Source organism: Planococcus citri, chromosome 3 (genome assembly GCF_950023065.1).
Source record: "Planococcus citri chromosome 3, ihPlaCitr1.1, whole genome shotgun sequence".
Taxonomy (NCBI): Eukaryota; Metazoa; Arthropoda; class Insecta; order Hemiptera; family Pseudococcidae; genus Planococcus; species Planococcus citri.
Window position 1 is genome coordinate 54,254,134 of NC_088679.1, and position 24,478 is coordinate 54,278,611.

Consider the following 24,478-nt stretch of genomic DNA (forward strand, 5'->3'; position numbering starts at 1 on the left):
CTTCCTATTATTTACGAATACGTGAAATTTTTTCACCACTGTTATCAGCACTGTTTACGCGAAAAAATGGTTCAAAAAATTCGCAGCTTATCGCCAAAACAACAGTAAGTTTCAGTAATTCGACAACACATAATTCAGATGGCGATACACATACACAACAACACACGACACAGGTATTGTACGTCTCTGCAGACTCGATACAACTGATAAAATATTGGAAATACTTTCGCATAGAAATTTTGGTCTTTTCTTCACACACATACACACACAACAATACACTGTACACAGAAAAACACACGCGGAGTCTAGTCGAGATAACCTATATCACACGAATGACGCTGATTAGCGATGGTGGTGGGGGAAGGTACTAATGATTCGTCGAAGAAACGTGTAAAAACAAACACGTCGAAATGTCACACACACAAACACACGTACACCGTACGTTACGTAGAAAAAAAAATCGAAAAAATAAACCCCCATCAACGACACTACCTGTATCAATGTAACACATTCGTAATTTTTTTTTTCGACAACCTGGATGAAATATCACCCAAGCACATACATTCGTATATTTTCAAACACAGCACACACAGTACACAGGTAGACGAGAGTGATTTAAAAAAAAAAAAAACAGCATTCGCCTGCACAGAGAGAAAAAAAACGTACTCGTATTATGCTAATTCGCACACCGGTATGCAGCCATCGTCGAGCATAAAAAATTAGACAATGCCATCGAGCACCTTGTAAACTTGGTAATTTTCAACAATGTAACCTGATTGCACGAGAGTAAATGCAGCATAAATTATCAAAAAATACTGAACTCGCGAAATTTTCGGAGCACCCGGTAGTACGAAAAAATTTCCAGCGATAAGCGAAAAAAGCTTGGCAGGAATTTTCGCGTACGTCTATACGTGAGCCATGAATCATCGTTCATCACGTAATACGAGGTAGAGGTACTTTTGAGACCAACGTTGAGAATTATTTCTCGGAAGTGGGATTCTTATCGAGTCATTAAAATTTAAAATTACCAGCTCGAGATTCGCACCGCTTGTTAATCAATTCGATAGTGTAGGGAGTGACGATTAGCTGATAAACTCGTATCACCTTTCAGTAAAGTAATGAGTTTAAGCTATCGAGACGTATTAACATATTCTATACTATATATCATCGAATAAAACTATACATGCACAATGTAACGTGAAATAAAAATCACCAACAGGTGTACGAGAAAAAAAAATTGAAATATAAACGAACCGTATACGAAATTTTTTGATCGAAACACCGAGCAAAAAAATATTTTTCAGAAATAACTGGCCGTTCAAAAAATTATAATCGCACCATTAACCAAAAAAAAAAAAAAATCACCGAGCTTATGGAAAAAATAAAAAAAATAAAAACGAAACCAAAGAATGAACAAAATTCAACATTATTATACCGGCACCGGCATATGAGAGACCGGGCCACTCCCTTAACGCGGGTATAAGTATAGCAGACGATGAATGCACAAGCAGTCGACGACCGGTTCGTCGGCGTCCGAACATGAAAAAAATTCGACTCGAATAAAAAATTTGTAATTTGAACGATTCTCGATACGATAGTAAATTTTGAAGAAAAAAAATACTACAACGAATAATATTTTTCACGTGAAATTTTTTACTTACCAATTTCAGTAGTATTCAATATTGCGCAATATAGTCGACTGCTGTATGAACGGTAAATGTTGAATAAAAACTAAACGTTTGCAATGTTTCTTCGAATTGAACAACACACACGGAAAATTAAAATTTACACTTCGAAAAAAAAATTGCATTATAAGAAACTAGCAAATAATAAAATGTCAGGCGACACCCAACAACACAGCGTAGACGGATTCAATAAACTGAAGAAACGAACACCGAGAAGTACAACAACGTACCGTGAGCGACTGAACTGGAAAGAACGAACTTCACACACGGCTCGAACCCGACGAAGCCGGCCGGCACGTTGTATTACTCCGCCCAACTTTGAGCCAGACATCTGCGTCCTTGAAAATACGCGGGAATCAGTTCTCACACTAAATATCATCCTTAAAGGATTAATTTAATTTGAAACTAATTAAAACTTATTGCATTTTCGATCCTTTACGAATTTATATTAAATTTACACCTTAAAACGGTGTACTTACATCGAAATTATATAAATACCGGCGGAACTATTTGCTGCGTGAAGTGTGAATTTGTCCGCATTATCTGTTCGCTTTTTATAACACCGTCTCTATCTAATACCAAGCGTTTACGTAGTCTGTCTTCCTCGTTAACCTCAGACGGATGGAAATTAAAGATGTCAAACGTACTATACTATTTCTTTCTTACTCACACACTCACTCAATCTTTTTACGTTCAAATCATGGGAATTAAAATTATTTCGGATCGAATTTATTTCATTTTCGTACACGATTAGGATTACGTTTTTTTCCTCTGCCTTAGCATTTAGCTTCTCGGTAGTCGGTCGGTACCGGCGACATGTTTTATCATCAATTTTTAGCACACAACAAACCGGCGGCGCGATGCAGCCGACATGTTGAGAAATAAACGTGTAATATCCACGTGCAGTTAAAATTACGATGATGCTATAGACGCGAATTCATTTCCATAATATAACTCATCCGATCTCGTCCGACCTGATGTGTGAGGAGTGCGATTATTGTTATTTTTTCAACTTGCCTTTTTGACAAAAAAAAAAAAAACATCATTTTTAATAAAAAAAATTGACTGTATCTGTGAGGAGGTTTGAGACTCAGAATGTACGTCGTTTGCGAAATGAAATGAGATATTTATTATTTATTCAACTGCGGATAGTATAGGATAGGATAGGATACTCGCACTTCATTTAGCGATGGGTAACATTAGTAACACATTTGCATCGTTATACATCATTTCCCTTACGGTTTACTTCAGAGGTCTGAAAGTCTGAAACCTTCTCACCATTTAGTTAATTGTTTCCGCAATTACATGTATCATTTTTGAGTTATTTTTTCCAAGTAGGACAAAACGACTTCTGTACAGGCTAAGGAGAAGAAGTTTTGTGTTTATTTCCATACAGCCTGAATTTTAAGTTTACACTTTGCTATTAGAACAGTCTGAACAGTGTGTAGTTATGGGAATATTTGCAACCAAAAAATCAAGTGAATTTGGTGACTTGATTTATTTTACATTACCAACTTTTCAGTTCGAAGTGGGACAGGTGACACTTTATTGAATGCGTGTGTTACTCGTACTCACAAGGCAACCTTTTGAACTGGAACTCTCCGATTTGAAGGAGACCAAATTGGATCAAAAGATCATGTCCTCAAGACGCAAAGTTCATTTTCGGACTTTTGGCTTTTAAAAATTTACAGAAAAACTGTCATAAGATAAGGTCGATTAAGTATAAACTTTCTCATAATATATAAATTTTTTGAGCAAAATGAACCATCATTCTGGAGTCTCCAGAGAGCTTTGAAATTTCTACAGAAATTTCAAATCGCTCTACAGGGACTGAAAATGAATTTCAGGACTTATAACTTTGGTTGATGCTGATTGGACACTCATCTCGACCGTTTTTAGATGGTTACCGTGAAATTCCAGCAGCATTGATTCAAAATTGAATTTATTACCAATTTGTAAATTTCAGAAAAAGTGAAAAAAATCAAATTTTCAAAGAAGATATGTAACGAGACTTTTTTTTGGCAATAAATCGTCTGGTGCGTCCAATTTATCAACCGACTAAAAAACAATTGAAATTCAATTTTTTTGGAACTCTCCAGCGAGTTTTCAAATTTCTCCAGAGATTTCAAATCGCGCTGGAAAGGTCAAAAATGGACTTTGGAACCCATAACTTTGGTCGGCGCTTATTGGACACCCTCTCTACTGTTTTAGGTAACTACCGTAAAATTCCAGGAGTTCCAGTTCAAAAGCGAATTTTTGATCTATTTGTAAATCTCAGGTAAGGTAGAAAAAATCAAATTTTGAAGAGGAGTTTTTTTGACAATGACATCGTCTGGTGTGTCTACTCAGCGAGTTTTAAAATTTTTCCAGAAATTTCAAAACATTCTGGAGGGGTTAAAAATGATTGAATTTCAATGAATGTACCTACATTATGGTGCATTTCTCTCTCTCTCTCTCTCTCTCTCTCTCTCTCTCTCAAAAAAAAAAAAAAAAAAAAAAAAAAAAACCAGAATTTTAACCAATTTTCATAGGGATAGGAATTTTACTAAGATTTCGAAGAAAAAAAAGTGGGTACTCACCTAACTTTGATAACAATAATAACCACTCACATTCATAAAAATTACCAAACAAAATTTTGATTTTGTTGTTATCCCTTTAATATTTGTTGATAGTAGTTCAACTGAAAATGTAAAATCTGAAAAAAAATCAATTTGAGTGATCACTCATTTCGAAAATTGAGGTTTTCTCTCAATTTTCTTCAAAAAATTAGACTGATTTCCAAAGCCAAATTTACAGATGAACATGGAAACAAAAAGCCAAGTTGAAAGAAATTTTCTGTAAAATCTTACCAGCTGAAAATTTTTTTGATTGTTTTCGTCAATGTTTTTATAAGACCTACAAAGCAAAAATTTTAATGTGCAAAACACAAAATTTCAATCCTTGTCTTCAACAACTTCGACAGTTCACGAGGAATCATTTTTTCATTGTAACAAAATTGGAATAGAATACCTAGAGTAAAATACTTATAACGCTGGTGTTTTTGATTTTGATCAAATTTATTCTGAAATTTCAATTTTTTTTAAAAGTAAGTAACAAAATTTTTAAAAATTTCTTCTTTGAATAAAATAAAGTTTTGTGCGAGTAGAAAAAGTGAAAAGATTTTGAAAATTGGTTGAAATTTTATTATAGAATTTGAAGGAGAAATTGTGATGTAAAATTTCTAGTGAATTTTGAAAAAAATTAAATTCCAAAAAGAAATTATAAAAATAGTATTGACAATTCAAGTACCAAGATACATTTTCCACACAAGTCCAGAAGTCTCCTGAAACGAAAATGTTTTCTATTAAAAAATTCTGATGCTGCAAAAGATGGAACAGCCAGCACCAGTTTGTACACTATTTAACTGAATTTCTTAAGATTTCAAAATGGAATTCGATCAAAATCTAAAATCTCGGTGTTATTTTACAGTTGATATTTTATTCCAATTTCGTTGAGATGTAAAAATTTTTCTTTGTGAGCTGTAGAAGTTGTTGAACGGAATGAAATTTTGCGCTTTGAAGCATTAAATTTTTCTCTGCAGGTCTCATGAGAAAATTGAGATGAACAATCGAAAAAATTTTCAGCTGCTGAAATTTCACAGCACATTTTCATCAATTTGGCTCTTTATTTCCGTTCGCATCTGCATCTGCAAATTTTGGATTCCTCGAAAATTGAAAATCAACCCTCGTCATTTAAGTGTTAAATGAACTAAAAGTAGATCAGAACACTGAAAAAGATGTTGAGTTTGAAAACCGTAAAAAATGCAGATAAAATCCAATAGGGTAAGTTTAAAAATACCTATGTAAGTATTGAGAAAATATTAAAAATTGTTTTAAAAAATACTAAAAAATTTGTTTAAAAATGATTTTTTACGAAATTTTATTAAAAAGCATTGATACCTATAAGGCTATTTTTTTACTTTATTCCTTGATTTTCATCAAGTAGTTGAACGCGGAAAAAGCCTTTTCTCTATTCATAAATCACTTTCGTATTTATTCAAAAAAAAAAAAATCCACAGAAACGTCATTCAAACCGTACTAATTTTCTTATAGTTAAGCATTAATTAAACGTACAGCTACGTATTCGTTAATACGCAAATGCAATAATATTTTTATACGTACATGGGATATTTAAACGTATAAACAAAGTACAGGTACAGTAGGTAAAAGTACTATTTCGATAACCTTTGAATAAATTGATCATTTAGATAAAAGATAAAGAAAAAAATCTCGATAAATTCGACCAATAAAATATAGGATTCCTCGGAGGGCAGCACGTAGCTCAGCAATTTGATAGGTAAGTAACAAGTACACACTACTGCCACAGTACACGTTTATTAACCATGTAATCAAGATAATTAGACGCGTCAATTTAAAATAAAAACGCCGAAATGAAAACATTGCTTGTTAAACATGCTAAATAATAAGTGTTAAGACATGTAGTAGGTACCTATAGGTTACTGCTAAAACCTTTCTTTGAGAAAACTCGCTTTATGGGTTAAGTTGCAACTTGTAGAGAAGGTCAATGAATGAATCTCGCGTAAAAAAAATTTTCATTGATAAATTTCTTGTCGAGATATTTTAACGTTAACGTCATCGTCATATCATCATTGACATTTTTCTCACAGTCACATCCTCATTCTTTGCTTTCGATAAACCGATAAGACAAATAAAAAAACTTATAAACGATTGATAAGCAAATGCTAGACATAATCAAATACTTATATGAATCATGGTTTAAAATTTGTGCTATGTATCAATTTTACTAGTTCGTTTCCGGCGGCAGATTCAATCGAAGTGAATTTTTTGATTGATAAAATTTTTTAATACAATTAGTTCGGCTAGATGAGATAAAATACTATAGAGAAAAGTCCTTCAAATTTGAAGCATAGCTATACATAATTTTCCTGGTTTCAATTTTGCGTTCGGTTTAAAAAATAAAATGTAGGTAAGTAGAACGAAGTTGAAATGAATATGGACTTATTGAAAATTGCATAGAATAAGCCGATATTTTAAACATTTGACAAGTTTGAACTCAACTTTCAGATATTTTTATATTTTACAACTTATACAATACGTATACGTAAACGCATCTACCTAGACCTACGTAAAGATACAACATGATAAAATTATTACCACTAATAGATCTTTTTCAAAATAGAGAAGATAACGAATCATTACACAAACGTAACAATATTGATAAGAAACATTCTTCTAACTTCATCTAAATTCTAACCTTGAAAGCTCAGCTCATATTATAGCTCGTCCTCAAAATTTATTTTCACGACGTAATTGCACAATTCAAATAATATCCAATACATTTTCAAAAGGATCTGTAGATGGGTTTGCAAATCACCAATAGTGTTCAGGATTTACATATCAAAATTCGACTTGGTTTTTTTTTTTGCATACCTCGACTTGCTATTGAAACAGTACGATACTTGAGGAGTGAAAATTACCAGACCCACATCAAGGATGGATTTGAACATGGCGTCCATCAGATTGAGCCAATTTTAATATGTCGAAAACATAGAAATTCCCTCTTCCTCCTTTTATCCACCTCCTAGAAAATTGGAGTAAAATGTAGGGTATCTCTTCTATATTATTTTAATAATCCACCGTGTTTAACTTTTGAACCGAACCGGATGCAACCCTTGATCATCTGAACTACTCACATTGTCAACGAAGGTCACTCTTTTATTCATTCATCCAACGAATCGTGGCAAAAATTTTAGCATAATTTTTTACAGCATAACTATAGAACCTCTTACTCCACTGGAATGGATAAAAAGATGTGCTAATTCAAATCAGATACCTACATTCAAACCTCATCGTAAGCTTGTACGTAACTTCGACATACATTGTAATTTGTAAACCGAGAACGTACCATTAAAATTCATCGCTGCTTTAAAAAAAAAACGAATAATGTACCGATAAACTAGTAAAACATAAAGTTAGACGGTATTATTCGCAGCATACGATGAATTTTAAATCGTCAGCCATAAAAAAGAATAGAAATCTTCGCGCCAATAATACACATACGAGTAGACGCATATTTTCAGCATCGAGTCAAAAAAATTTTTCGAGAGTTGGACTGTTCCAGACGATGAAACCGTTTACAATCACCCCGTTCTAGGAATTCATCACACCTCAGCACTGGCTAGTGGTAACCTTCGTGGTTCGTGCCTTCGTACAAAGGCATATACATACGATACCGATACCTCCTCCTGAAGTCCTGGACTAGGCGACGAGTCGACTCTATGATGAAGAGAAGAGTGTCGACGAGGCGTCGGACGACGCGTCCCAAGTTTTGGCGACAGAGACATGCCACGGACAGGAGGGTGTTGTTCGTGCATTTTGGCTATTTTTCACAACTATTCATTGCCTATGTGACGCGATAACAATCGACTGCATATCTTTTGCATATTCTAATCCAACCGAGCAAGCATTAGACTAATGAAAAACGCTTTTTATTTCGCCATTTCCGCGAACAGAACAGACTGTTTTAGGCATCGTATAGCAAATTTTTGAAAGGAAGGAAATTTCTTTCAAAACTTCAAAGGTGCCATGTTTGTTTTTCCAAGAAAGGTATCTTCGGTAGATCTATTTTTAGATTCGTGTGGTTTTTTCTCGTTTGAACGTGAGAGACTTGTCCAGATCAATGGATCATTGAATCAGTGCTTTAAAGAAATGTATGCACTAATGCAAAGTCAGAAAATTATGCTCCATTGCTCACTCCCTTATAATCTTTCATCTTCCTCTTTTTTAAAAATAAATCAAAACATAATGTTGTCTAGATCATTTTGATAAAATTGAAAAAATTAAAAAGTCATAAACAGAGGAAAATTTGAATTTCTTTTTCGAAATTTCCCATCACAAAAAATTGATGTTTTGAGAAAAACAGCTAAAGATTCTATAAACAAAATGAAAGGAATTACGAAATTATCAACGTTGGAAAAGATTTTGTTTTTGAGAGTTTTGAGCAGACATTGCAAAATTCAACTTGAAACAATTGTTTGAAATGGTGCCTTAAACCCCAAAATTTATCTGTCTGAGAAGAGAACCTCCCCTCATCCGCTTCCAACGCCATTACTCACCTACATTGAATTAAATACAGCCCACAGAAGAATTTTCAGCGATCCAATCGGACTTTAGAGACACACAAATTTCAAAAGTTACCACCATAAAGGCTGCTACGAGCTAATTAAGTATGAAAAAATTTTTTTTCAATATTTTAGGTGGCCAAAATTTGACAAAAGATCTGTCCTGGTCATTTTCAATTTCTACGGTTTCCCGAGATCCACTTTCGATTTAGGCAGCTAAAAAAGTATTTTTGAAGCCCAATTTTTCATTCAATAAATCAAAACAATCAATAGATCAACTACGGTTTTACAAAGGCACCCATAGAGATACTTTTCACATCCAATTTTTCAGAAAAAAAACTCGAAAAAATGATCAAAAGAAAAAAATTAGGCATTTCTTGGTTACGTATTTTCAATTTTTCCAAGAATCGAAGACCAGTGCCGTCGAGAAACGAGAGCCAAAGTGGGCTAGGGGCAAAAAATTGAAGGGCTCCCTAAATTTTTTTTATACTCTGTCCCTCCTACGAAAAAAGTCATTTTATTCAGAATTTGAAGTCTAAAATGAGTAATTGTTCGCGAAACAGAATTTCTCCTCACGTTTTCTTCCATAAAGATGCCCCGCTCCCCCCCCCCCAAAATTGACGATTTCGTTACTCGAAAAAAAAGTTTTCTAAAGTAAGAAGTTTCCTTCAAAAATGATTGTTTCGTGGCAAACGATTTTTCGAGAGAGGTTTTTTCTTTTATAGAGCAGTTTTTTCGAGAAATTATTTCACAACACACTTTTTTTATACTTAAGCAAAATTTGATAGCTTTTGTTCCCTGAAGTTTTCATTTTCTTTTAAAAAATGAAGTTTTCAGTTTTTCATAAAAAATAATGAAAGTTGCATTATCTGTCTAAAAATAACGTTTGCATACTACGAGTATCTTCAAAAACAAAATAAGTTATCATTTCCTGTTCAAAAATGAAGTTTTCAGTTCAGAACTGACGACTGCAATTTCTCTTCTAAATATGAAGTTCACAAACTTTTTTTTTAAAACGCGGGTCCTCAGGAAAACGTGGATCTGGGGCAAATCCCCCCAAACTCGCCCCTTGTCAGTAGCATTGTCTGAGACCCAGTTTACGAATTGAGGTATCAAAAAAGTATTTTTGAGGCACATTTTTCAAAAAAAGAAATGTCTTTTGAAATTATTTTCCTGGCACCATACAAAACTTACTTTTGTTAGGTAGGTAACTAAAAAAGTACCTATCAACTTTTAACGGTTCAATTCCTTTGAATAAAATTACAAAAAAGGTAATAGCGCTAAGAGCAGCAAGAATAGTCATTTATAGTCATTTTTTTTCAATTTAAGAATTCTGAAGTTCTTTTTCAATATCAATACAATACCAATAAACAATTTTCTGAGTCCAATTTTTTGATGAAAAAGAGGCAAAAAATCTTACTTTGCAGCCCATGGCAAGTATTTTTTTTTTAGCGGATTAAGAACATTATTTTATATCTGAGTCAAGTTTTTTGGAAACTAACAAAAAACAAACAATCTGACTGCAAAAAGCAAAAAATTTCCAAATTTTTGTAGTAATTTTTCAATTTTGCTCAAAGTGATAGGTTCATTTTTGTGTTCAGTGACGAAATTATCATTTTCTTCACTTGAAAAAATAAATCAAAAAAGTTGACTGACCATGCAATTGATGGGCTAAATCATTAAATCGTCTTCTCTCAACATGACTCAATTTCACTACCACATCACGAACCTTTTTTCAGAATAAGTAAAATAGGTGTTACGAAGGTCCAATTTCTTTGGGGAAAAAAATCGATCGAGGTAGGTATAGTAAGAATTTTGAGAAGTCTTTTCCAGTCATTTTTTACAAATTTCCTACTTGCTGTTTTCAGCAAATTCTCGATTTGAATCACTCTAAAATAATTTTTAAAATCTTGAAAACAAAAGAAAAAAAGACGAAAAATTCAATTGGGCAACTATTGCTGTAAAACTCGCCTTTCTAATCAATTCAATTTCTCTGCTCTTTATTATCATTATTCTTCAAAGTTTCATTTTTTTTTCAAAGACAGCATCACAAAAATCGTAAAGTTCCTTTACATTCGCCAGCTAGTCTAATTTAAAATGCAACCACGTCAGCAAAAATAATCTCTATACCTAATTTTGCAACTAGTAATATATTTTAATAAAAACTAAAAAAATACGTTTAATTAGGATACATAATAAGCGATGAACATTCGAAACTGTGTAATTATCAGTCAAAAAAAGCACACAATTAAGGTTCACTTATCACGTTTAATGTTGAAAATGACATTGTATCTTCTCGAAGATTATGCACTTAGTATCAGTTAAGCACTCTGCTGTAAGACAAGATGATAGCGTGCAATGTAGTTAAAATGTAGCTTATCAGCAGGCCACTTTTCAATGAATTTTTTTTTAGCGTACCCTTCATTCCACTAAATTAGAGCACTAAATCAATACGCTTATGCACTTTTAAATTTCAGTTGCCATTTCACTTAATTATTATAGCGTGTTGAAACCGTATAAATTATACTTAACCTTGCTAAAATTTTCAAATTTTTACAATTAATCTCGGTTAAAATTATTTCATTAATTACACCGCGTTAATTTTTATACATGAAAATTGCTCGAACACGGTTCAATTCACTTTTAACACCAGTTTTTATCAAACGTCGAATTCGACTCGTACGATGATCATTCTTAGTACACGTATAGGCGCTATTATATCTACCTACTTATTCTAATTCAAAAAAAAATTCTGATAAGAGTATGCTTTGATTGACGCATCAACTGTAAGAATGCGTAAGCTAAATGTAGATATATAAATGTATTATAATACTCACAGAATAAGTAATTAAACGAGAAAAAATTCGACTTGAAACCTTAGACATGGCCTCAAATTTTACGTTTTTCTTTTTCAGCTGTTTATCAAATTAAAGATAAAATATGGAGTGATATATCAAACGTTATCAATATAGTTCGCTGGGTTGCGTTACTATATTGTATGTTAGCCCACATTCTCTGATAAAATTTTCTCTCTCGTATGTATTAAATTAATACACTTTCATCTTCGAAGTAAATTACAAGGATTACTACAAAGCATCGCTAATTGATTTATTTGTACAAAAATACGAATATGCAGCATGACGTAAGCACTAAGCAGGTATTTGCTGTGCAGTTTGAATTAGCATCGTTGTAGGTTACGCTTTCAATTTCTTTTCCTCTCATTCTCTCTCTAAAACTACTTTTAATGGTTGAGAAAAAAAACCCACTTCAAAGCTTTTTAATTAACCTTTCGCGTAATTTTTGTGTGATAACGAAAGCTGTAAAGTGTGAACATAAGAAAAAGGTGTAGGTACCGTTGCTTCAAGTGTACCGTACGTTTTTATCGATTCTATCATTTGGCGCATTTCCTAAAAAGTTTCGATTAAATGGGTTAAAGCCTAAAGGTACATTTTCACCCGCAATACCACTTACTCTCAACGAGCTTTTTAACCGTTGCAAGTTGCATTTGGAAATGAAATTTTTCACCACCGGTCTTCGTATTTAATTGAACGACACGAGTGTCCTTACTTTCAATAAATTTTTACACTAAGTGATAAGTTTTTACGATATTAACAAATTTATAACGAGATTCCATCATAGGCGCCGTTTAAGTATTTATCGAACGACGATATTTAATTAAAATGATTAAGGAATAGAAATTCTTCGTTGTTTTTCACATTTACGAGGACGTTTTCGTCAAAAAATAAAAGCCTAAAAATATCAAAATGAGGAAATAATTGTCTATGGAGTACTTTAAGGCGAGATTTAAGAGTGATCGAACTTTATCGTAAACACTATTGAAAAACTATTGAATTTGTCATCCAAATATGGAGTACGTAGTAAAAAAGTGTTTCAGAAAAGAAGAAGGATGGAAGGGAGGAGAAGGCAGGGAAGGAAAAGCAGAAAATAATGAAATTCCTACCGGATTTCATCACAAAAGTTTTTAAAATTCTCAACAAAAAACTTCTCACTCACTCAAGTCATTGAATTTGCTTATTTTGTTAAACCAAACCACGGGACCCCATCGAGTAACACGTGAAAAATTTCATTTACAAAAAATTGAGAGTCTTGCAAGGACGATTTGAATTTTCCTTGCAGCTGAATTTCTCAAAAAAAACTATAAGAAATGCAGAAAAATGGGGAATGCCTTTTTTTTTCTTTTGCTTTAAAATGGAATTTGGATATTTTTTATAAAAATCAAAAAAATCACAAGCATATCCTATGCATATATGATCTATTTGATTATTTTAATCAATTTACAGTGAGTAAGTAAATATTTGATACCTAATTTTTGGCTTCTAGGTTTGGATTTAGTTAGTTTTTGACTTTTTAGCTCTTCAGTTTCTTCATTCTTGACAGTTTTAGTCCCAGTAAAAATTATTATCTTGGAAACTGGAAGCTAAATTAAGTATCTAACTTTTTCACCGTTTAGATCCGAATTTCACAAATTGAAATTCCGAGTTGGAATTTTGAGGTAATGAACATTTCTTTAGAAATATCATATTTTTTCAGCTTTCGAAGCATTTCCCAAGATTTCCCAACTCTTGAGTAATCATAGAACGGGAGGGGAAGATCTCTCTTGTTAGTTTTATCTCTGACTGTTGGTAAATTGAGAGTTGATATTTGGTTAAAATAACCTAGAAACTGCCAACATGAGACGTAATTTCAGGTGGTTTGATAATAAATTTAAAAGGATGAGGTCAATACAAGAATTATCGTACTTAAATTAATAATTACAAAATTAATTTTTGCACAAATCACAAAAAATTGACTTACTTAATATTATTACGTTCTGGTACTCTTATGGATAAAATTTGTACTCTCCTGAAACAAGAAAACAAAAAAAAACTTCTAAATTAATCAATTGAAAATTACTTCATAGTACATAAGGATAGGTAGCCAATTCAAGATTCAAATCCATATTTTTTAAAAGACTATCTAAAGAAAAAACTCACTCAGCAAAGTGTCAATAAAAATTTTAAAATGAGAAAGCTAGACTTCAGCAGCTCTATAGGCAGGACATTTGGTAGGAGAGGGGTAGAGGGCGAGAGTTGGCAATATTTTCACCATCTCAATTTTTCACTTGTCAAATTTTTTAACTTTTTAGTTTTTTGAACGAAATTACCATCACACTTTTTCAACGTAGGTAATCGTTCTAAAAAAAAAAAAAATGCGAATTTAATATTCATTGAAAATTACGTAGGTAAGTACTTTAAAAAACAAAACGAGACACGTCATTTTTGGAAATTTTCAGTTTAGAATGTCAAAAGAACCGCTTTCGTTATAAGCTAATTTTTTGGACTTTTTCAAAAAAAAAAAATGCATTCTTTTTTTCAAAAATGACTTACAACAGAAGAAACGAAGTACCTTCTTAAAAAATGTATGTACTTCTACCCAAGCGAAGCAAAGGTGAAATATTTTCTGAAAAATTTTGTATTTTTCCACCAGCTAAAAGTTTTTTTTTACACGAGGTATAAGTTTGATTTAGGAAGAGCAAATTGTTCATCAAAATAAATCTGATCAACTTCAAAAAAATGCATTACCTACAATAACTTTTTTTAAAATTTTAAGAAAACGACTTGGATCAAATTCTGAGATTTAACTCTTCGAAAATACGTTAAAATAACGTTTTCATGATTTCAACGTAGTAAAAATGCCAGAATTTGACCTAAAATAGCTCAATTTTGAAAGTTACAGGAAAAATCAAATGAAAAATAATCAAACACTTGCTAGTGTGTTTCAAACGTAAATTCTTCAATTTATTTGAAAAAATATGCATAAACGCCTTTTTTAGGGGTGCCTAACGTGGGGGGATCTAAAAAAAAAGTTCTAAAATTACGAATATACATGGGAGCTTATAATTCAACTTTTTCATCCAGATTATTGAATATACATAGGTATACCTCAAAACATTACGTTTGGCGCAAATCGCAGGTTTCCAGTTTTCCAGGGGTTCCCAAAATATCGAAATTGCGAAAAATTAGAAAATTGGATTTTTGAGTACCAGCAAAAATTTTTATTGAGCTCAAAATTTGGTAGAATGGAGGTCTTTCAGATACTAATAAACTGTAAAAAGCTTTTTAGTAGGGTTCGACGGAGTAGGTCCAAAATAGTGGTTCCAAAATTTTCAAAAAATTGAACCCCCCCCCCCATTTCTGCCCCCAAGGGTCGAAAATAGAAAAATTTCCTCGCATAAAGTTTATCGGGTTCAAACAGATATTTTACGCTAAAAAAGTTTTTGAAAATAATACCTACTCAGTGGTTCCTAAAATTATTTTTTTATTCACAACTTTGGCAACCCCTGGAGCCCAAAAAATGGTCATTTTGGGTTAACCAACCATGGATTCGTATTTGAGACATTTATTACGACATTTTAAAAGTGGTTGAGTCGATAACTTAGCTGGTGCCAAAAAAATGGCCTTATCGCAACTCCTCCCTTGCTTTTAAAAATGTTCACTATGGTTGTTTTTCACTCAAAAGCCCAGAAGGAATAAAATATATTCTCTTTTTCCTCCCCCCCCTCCCTCCACAATTATAGAACCATACAAATTATCAACATCAGTTGAGATTTTCTCACACTGTATTTAAATACTTACGAATATTACTTTACTTAGGTACGAAGAAGGTCAATAGCTAAAGTTCTCAAAATTCCGTTCATTATGAAAAAATCGAAATTAATACGTACTTATGAAAGAAACTTTCGCAGAAAATTTCTAATGGTTGAAAAACTGTCGTAAATTACTACATACAAGTACATTTCAAGACAATTCAATGGACAAGGGAGATGGGAGAAAATACATAATAATTATGATAAAGAGAGGAAAACGATTCATGAACGGGATCGTTATACTATGTAATGTACTATTCAAGACGATAATTGTGCAGCGGAAGTATCACGTGTTTATTGTCAGCTCTTTTGGTCATGTTTGAAATGAACGGAAATTTTCCATTATGCGCGTATCGTCTTGTATGTATTATGCATTATATTAATCCTCACCTCACGTATATTATACCTAACACCTATATGCATATACAGCTTACAGTGGCAATTTCGGAAAACAGATTGATCACGAGTAAGTCTAGGTATTATGTCCATGTACCTACCTACATAGATCCAAAACCTAGCGGTGATAATTTTGTTTAGAAATTGGTTCAGTTTAGATCCAAAGGCGACAGAAAGATATTCCTGCAATTTGTATGATGTAAAACGTAGCTCATTCAGACATTTACAGTTCAGCTCACCACCCATTTCGAAAAGGTTTTTAATATACCTATAAAAGTCTGAAATAAACAGACTCGAGACTGTAGTATGTATACCTGACAGTATCCTTTCAACATTAACATAAAGAATCATCAACTGATCCAACTCAATAATGTTTTATACAAGATTTTATTACAATTTATACGAAGTTTTTTTTTTCACTTGCTAGAATTTCTGATGCATCGCGCCATGCATAAAAAAAAGACGTATCCAACCAGCGCATAGTTGTTAAAAACTCAACCTGGGTGCCATGTAGTTCGCAGCATGCGGGCGCGTGCCTGGATCGGTATCGCGTAGCCGCGGCTTTGAAATTCTTCAAAGGCAGAACAATGCAACTGGTTGAAATTGACTCTGCATTCAACACTCACTGCTCACACTGCACTTCGTCCAATTGTTATCGGTTACCGTATAACGTATAGCACATTTTTTATAAGTTGAAGATTTTTGATTTTCTTTTTCTTTTCTTTTCTTTTCTTTATTTTGTAAATAGAAACGCGATAAATCTGCAAAAATAAGCTAATATATTTACCCTTTGTATAATATAATGTTTGCATCGAATGGCAGCTTACCTAAGGTTTATGTATTCTTTAACAATAGAATGAACCGAAACAGGAAGGGATTATTAATTTATGTTGCACGTTTGGATTGTATGTAGTAGGTATTTCGGCAGTATAATATGCATCAAGATAGCATCCTTTTGGAATTATTCAAATTGCTAAATTAAATCCATATAACATTATTTTACTCTATGGCTGGATATATTGTGATATGTAGGTAAGGATTCGTATATTGTGTGGTAATGCAATCGATAAAATGGTACTGGACAGATCTAAATAATTGAGTTTTTTATTTAGAATGACAATTTTTATTTTAAAATGTACTTCGCAGACAGTTCTGATGTTTTAAATATTACTGCAATGAAAGAAACTTTCTTTCAATAAACTGAAAGAATAGTATTGTATCTTCTCAATGGAGGAGAAATTGAAACATGAACAATAAACCAAGTTTTATCTGAAGGGGAAAATTTTTCATTTGTCAAATTGCTATACTCGTACAATTTTTGCATAGTTTATTTTGTGTTACAATATTACAAATGTCATCAAGCATCTTTCTGTTTCATTCATTTTTTTTCATTTTTTTTTCAAAAAATGTTCTCAATATTAGAAAAATGCTGCAATCTTTTAAATGAAATATTTTCCTCTCGCTTCTTTTTTCAGTTATAGAATGTAACGTGCAGAACTGCAGGTAGAAATTGCGGAGTAGAAGCGAGAATGAAATTAGCCACAATTTTTGATGATAAATAAAAAGTTAGCTCCCTCCCTCCCATCAAAAAAAAAACTTAAGCAAATCTGTAGCAAAAATTCAGCACAAAGAAGGATTCTTATTTTTAGAGGAAAAAGGTGATTGTACGTATTTATTTTTTGATCAATTCGATCATTACATTTTCCACATCTACCACTATTTGAGGGAAAATAATCCCTTTTCCCTCTTCCGGTCATTCCAATCTACACTAGGATGGATCACGAAAAAAAAAATGTCAGAGGTGTTTGACCTAATTCAGTTGAGACCTTCATTTCAACTTTTGAGTTGAAAGCCACACAGAAAGTGGGAGTACCTAAAGTCTTTCTCCGAGGAAAATTTAGAATCATGGATATGTTTTTGACATTTCCGACAAAAAACACGAATATATGAGGAATTTTTTTCTAAAAAATGGATCAAAAACATTAGTAAGAAGCACTTTTTCAAAAAAATAAATTAAAAAAAAGTTTTCAATTTTGATTTTTGATTTTTTTTAAATTTATTTTTTATTTTATTTGTTTTGAAAAAGTGCTTTTGATCAATGTTTTTAATCAACATTTTTAATCAATGTTTTTGATCTATCTTTTAGAAAAAAATTCCTCAATATTCATGTTTTTTGTCGGAAATTTCACATTTTTGAGCCTTTTGAAATTTTTATTTTCCAATAAAGATTTTTTCGAAAGCTCAACTTTTTTGTGATTTTGCCAATTGCCGTCGGTAGTTCTGGAATTATCATCAGAAATCATATTTTTTGCCCAACTGGTTTTTTATACATGTTATTGAAAAGATTGAAAAACCAGTTGAACCAGCTCACCTAATGCATTTCCAGTGCTCAAATTTTGGTCAAACAGTCTGTACTAGATACCTAATTGACCAATACCATCATTGACTGGATCCAGCCTTCCGGTCAGAAAACAGGATTTTTTACTTTTTTTTCATATTTTCAGAGAATTTGAAAAATGGCATTTTCTCCCCACCACATCAACTTGAGCAGCTGAAATTTTGGCCAAAGGGTCTATGCTTGATGCCTAATCGACTAATACTACCGTCAGCCGGGTCTGGAATTATCATCAGAAATCATATTTTTTGCCCAACTGGTTGTTTATAGACTGGTTGTTTATAGTGCTTTTGGAAAATTTGAAAAATCCATAAAATCAGCTCTTGTAATGCACTTTAGGAGCTCAAATTTTGGTTAAAAAGTCTGTGCTAGATACCAAAACAATCCGTACCATCACTGACCGGATCCGGCCTTCCGGCTAGAAAACAGGATTTTTTTACTTTTTTTTCATATTTTCAGGGAATTTGAAAAATGGCATTTCTCCCCACCACATCTACTTGAGCAGCTGAAATTTTGGCCAAAGGGTCTATGCTTGATGCCTAATCGACTAATGCTACCGTCGGCCGGGTCTGGAATTATCATCAGAAATCATATTTTTTGCCCAACTGGTTTTTTATGTCATTGAAAAAATTGAAAAACCACTTGAACCAGCTCACCCAATGCATTTCCAGTGCTCAAATTTTGGTCAAACGGTCTGTACTAGGTATCTAATCGACCCATACCTTCATTGGCCGGATTCGGCCGTCCGTTCAGAAAACAGAATTTTTTATTGCTTTTTCTCATGTTATTGTTATATGTTATGTGAAAAAATTTGATTTCTGATGATAATTCCACATCCTGCTGACAGTAGTATTAGTCAATTAGGTATCAAGCAAAGACCCTTCGGCCTAAATTTCAGCTGCTCAAGTTCATGTGGTGGGGAGAAACGGCCATTTTTCGATTTCACCGAAAATAAAGAGAAAAAACAGTAAAAAATCCTGTGTTCAGACCAGAGGGCCGGATCCGGCCAATGGTGGTATGAGTCGATTTGGGTATTCAGCACAGACTGTTTGACCAAAATTTGAGCCCCTGAAATTCATTAGATGAGCTTAATTTACTATTGGTTTTTCAAATTTTTTAATGGCATTTATAAACCACCAGATGGACAAAAAATTCGATTTATGTAATTCAAATCGGAGATTATCATGTGGGAGGGTGAGTTGAACATACAAAACTTCAAACGCTCGCCAAAAATCGAAAAATCAACTTGAGCAGCTGAAAATTGGGGGATGGGTGTTTTTTGAGGTACTCTTTCCAACAGTCACAGTTTCATTCAAATCGGAGATTATCATGTGGGGGGCTTCCCTTGTCGGTAGAAACTTTCCTGGTTTTCAAAAGTCAGCATCTCCAGCGTTACACACATTTTGGAAAGACCCCCCCCCCTCCGGCGCAAAAAAACACATCCTTGTCAAAAAATGTTGCCTCGAAGTTGTTCTTATAGAAGGGAGACACGTGTCATGGGTCTTCAAAAAAGAGGCATTTTTGAATTAAATCGTGTTTTTTTCACTACAGCTTTTACCCAACCTATTCTTAGAAAAGGCTATTGCCATCAAAATCCAAGATCACTTTCATGGATCCAATGGGCGATTGACAATTGAAATTTTTTTTTAAAATGCTAAAAAACCCCAGGGAATGCATTTAAAATAACATTTTGCACACTTCACCATCGAGAAACGAATACGAATATAGTCTCTACATAATCAAAGTTACAAAGGTTACCTCTTATCTGTTATAATTTTTTTTTTCTAGTTCGATGATATTTCCCCCTTCGGTCCTTCTAAGTCCTCTCTCACTATAAAACCACCCTCGCGATATTCGGAAGTCTGAATTTACATTTCTATAATTTCTATAATCACTTAATTACACGTCTGTGTGACTGTGTAGCGTATAATTTTGAGGATTTGAAAACGACATAGTATAAAATAAGCGTAAACGCGCGCAAGTACCGATACAATTTAGTTTGAAATTAAGCAAAGAACAATTGCCGAAGCACGAACCAAAACAATCAGATCAATTTTACGCGTATAACTGAAATTCTCGATGACTCACAATCAGTCGAGACGCATAATTTAAGCGATGAAATTTTGAAGAACAAAAGTTCAAAAATAGACTACGCTTCTTGACTATAGAGAGAAAAAATAAACGTCGAGATAATGAGTTTAATTAACAATTATACATTTTCGTGTTTCCTTTCGTTCACGCGATTTTCATCGTGAAAAGAATACTAATTAGGCATTTAAAAGTTCGGCTTATCTATAAAATTTTCACCGACTGGATATCAAACTAGGCGTATGAATATTTCAACAGCTGACAGGGCCAAAATTTCATACTATAGGAATGTTACGTACTTACGTACGAGTTGGATGCTTTTTTCGACATTTTATAAAACACCCATTTACGGTTTGTAAGCTAATTTTTTTTCGAGTAATAATACTCGAAGCGTAATCTAATCATGTTAATGAGTTCATTTTAACAACATTAATAAGAAATTAAAAAAATACTTAAAAAAATGAAGAAGAAAAACTCTTAAAACAAAAAGATGAATAGGTACCTATTTACATTTATGGCAATAGAGACAACCGCATAGAGACGTTTATTACGAAGTTTTTCGATATTAAAATACTCGATTTAGTGGTTCAACTTTTACAAGCATCCGTTTCCTCTTTCCAAGCACATACATACGTTGAATACCTCATCGCTATCGTGTTTTATCATTCGTAATCGAACCGCGATGCGAGCTTCGAGCTGCGAACTTCTTAATCGTTATGTTACGCGCATAGACAGGTAATTATCATAAATTGGAAACATTCGTCGACTAATCGAAAAAAAGTCACACGATTACGAGATGATTTGTTGCAAAATATCGCGAATAAGTTACGCACCTACCTAAATCGTCGTCGATATTACGCGTATTCGGAGAAAAAAAAGACCAATTTTCATCGAATAATTTTTTTTTTTTTACAGCCTCGAACAATTTGGAAATTTATTTCGTCGAGTTACAATGCCGTTTTTTAACCTTGAAAATTCCACCGATCTGCCAAGAAATGTCGTCGACGTCGTTAATAATTTAATTAATTTCACGACTCGCCTACGAATATGTAAACGATAAGTTTCGTTTTCCACCATTCTCGTAATACTCTTATTGAAACAATCAAGCGTCAATTGGTGGAAAAAAATACCCGCTTAGGGTAATTTATATACGCGTCGATTACAGGTACATTCGATGAAAAGTACCTGGCCCTCCAGTGATTCGATTATAAGAAATTACAAATCGAAACTTTGTTCTTAAACGCCGCTACCGTCTCATATACATAGAGTCGATAGACAATTTTCTTTCTTTAAGAAAACGCATACAATTAATAATCTAGAAGTAACCGGATAATCTTGATTAAACCGGAAATTAATGATACAAAATCCGTCTCTGGAATGAAGAATATGACGATTGTAGTGTTATACTAGGTATACGACAACGTTACATGTTTCATATTTCCTATCCTTTTCTTTTCTCTTCTCTGTTCGGAGCTGCATTGAAAAAGGCTATTTCCCCCTATATAATATAATACATACATCGATACCTATTTCATTTGCTATACAGTGAGAGATTATCCCCAAAATCATCGACACCCAGATCCAGGTAACATTCTATACAGCATCCATCGAATTCATGGCCAATAATCATATATGTACGAGTATATTGTGTGTTCTCGCGTGTGGCTTAGGAAAATTTTCAAGTTCGGTTAAATAGGCATGAATTTTAATTATTAATTGCTACCAAGAAAGGAAAAAAATTGCCAAATTAATGAACCTATGTAGTGTATTATTTCCTATTATTTAATCTCGCGATTACGTTCGAGTCACGAATTCGGATAAGGTCATATTACTTTGTTTCAATAACCGCAGACAATACCAAGTTGGCAGCTTAAAACAGATATTATAAACAACAAATTGAGTTTGCAAATTTATAAGACAGTTTTACGAGATGATATAAACGCGGAACAGCGGGTTATTTGCGAAACCAGCGATGAAGGGAAAGAGGAAACAATTAAACAGCTCGAAGTGCCTACATGGATGAAATGTATTTTAAGTTGGTAATTGAGATTTTTAATAATGAAAATTTAATTATTTTTTTTCGTCTTAAGTATGTGATAAGTGCTAGCTAAATGAGCGGAAAAATTTGTAAAAAATTAATAAATTTGATGTTTCAGAAGAATTTATAAGGGAAATACATGAAAATAATGTTGGACCGAATAAATCCGATCAATCTCACTTTCCTCTTGAATATTGCCTAGGTATACCTAATAAAAAAATAGGAGCATAAAAATGATTGGGGTTTTTCAGTAAATTGATCAATATTTTTCAGTGATGTACATAGGAGATCAGTGATAAAGGATGATTAGAATTTGGCACTTCGACTACGTATAATACGTATATGAATATGAAATAATAGAGAATATTGCTCGATCAGATTAATCTCGAGTCTTGAGTTGGCATCTTAAAGCAAACGTACCTAAGAAATTAAGGACGCTTTAGAGGCACGTAGAGCGGATCGCGAAAAAAAATGGAGGATTTTTAAAAAATTCAGTGGAGAAAAACTTGAGCTGCGGTAGTACCCCTAGAGAAGAGGTATGGGTCCTCAAAGAGGAGGAATTTTTTAAAAAAATTACGATTTTTGAAAAAAATTACGATTTTTTTCGCTCTAGCTTTCCAACGTATTTCAATTGGGGAAATGGCCCAGTGTCCAGTTCCAAAATGAGTGTAGAGTCTCCTCTCCAAGGTCATGGATATTTTTTTGTCAAGTTGACGTAACGCTCGATCAGAAATTATCATCCGGATCAGGTCTTCAACCAAATCTGGACCAAACCTGAGCTGTATGCTAAGATCTTCCGCTGACAACCGACTCCGGTCAGATGTGTCTGTAAGGCCCGAGTCATCGAACCAAAATTTGATCTGATCAGGTCTGGTCAGATCTGATCATCCGGACTAGGTTTTCAGCCTCCCACACGTTGAGGTGGTGGGAGCGGGTACACAAAACATCGTGTTCCCAATATTAACCAATAAAATAATTATATTATTTTCAAAAAAAAAGGTTTTCAGCCTATTGAATTGTCTATCTAGGCTTCCTAAGGTCGTCTGTATGGCTTCTTAAGGTCATTGATCTGTATGTCTAGACTTTCAAGGCAACTGAATTACCATATCTAGCCTGCCAAAATCGTATGTGTGCCTGTCAGGCCTTTTAAGGTCATTGACCTGTCTGTCCGGATTCTCAAGGTCGTATGTCAGCGTGTTAGTTCTTAAGGTCATTGACCTACCTGTCTGGCCTCTCATGATCGTCTGTCCCCTGTCTGACCTCTCTAGATTGTCTGCGTGCCCGTCTGGCTTCCCGAATTTGTCTGTCTGTCCATCTGTCCGTCCTCTGAAGATCATTGAACCTTTTGGCTAACTTCTCAAGGTCGTATGTGGGGTTGTCTGATCACTGAAGGTCATTTACCCATCTGTCTAGCCTCTCAAGGTCGTCTGTCTGATTTTCTGTCATCTCAAGGTCATTGACCTGTCTGTTTGGATTTTCAAGGCCAGTCTCTCTGTCTGTCTAGTCTCTAAGGTCACTCACCCATGTGTTTGGACTGTCTAGGTCACTGACCTACCTATCCAGCCTCCCAAGGTTGTCTGTCTGACTGTCTGACCTCTTAAGGTCATTGACCTGCCTGTGTGGCTTTTTAAGGCCACTGACCAGCTTGTCTAGCCCCTCACGGTCATCTGTCTCCCTGTCTGACATCTAAAGAAGATCATTGGCCCAGCCCATCTGTCTGGCCTCTCATCAATTTAGTAATTTTGTTTCAGGTTCTTATAAGTAAGATTTGGTATCGAAAAGTCCGCTTCAATACATGTAAAAATTCTAAAGATTGGTAATTTTTTCAAGTTTTTAAAAGTTAGCATAATGCTAGGAATTGAATGGAATGGTGATGAGGCACAGAAGAGTTGAAATTCAAAATTAATAGTAGGTATATTCGGATTCTACACGAAATTTTAATATATTTTGATAGGTTGCATGGGTGCTTTGAGGGAAAAAATATCAAACTAAATTTTGGAGTGAGGGTAACCTCTCAACGACTTCTCGGCGCCATCACTCGTCATTGCGCAGATATTTTTCAGCTGTTTTTTTTAGTTCAGCTGGAAAC

The 24,478-nt window shown here is 33.6% G+C and overlaps 1 protein-coding gene across 1 annotated transcript in view; it reads right to left on the reverse strand.

Moving 5' to 3' along the window:
* Positions 1–13,564: 13,564 nt before the first annotated feature.
* LOC135840759 (uncharacterized) overlaps positions 13,565–24,478 on the reverse strand; it is a 272,818-nt gene continuing 261,904 nt past the window's right edge. Inside the window, exon 5 of the mRNA XM_065357428.1 lies at positions 13,565–13,689. Coding sequence (XP_065213500.1) covers positions 13,651–13,689 — 39 coding nt within the window. The 3' untranslated portion in view covers positions 13,565–13,650. The remainder of the gene's footprint in view (positions 13,690–24,478) is intronic.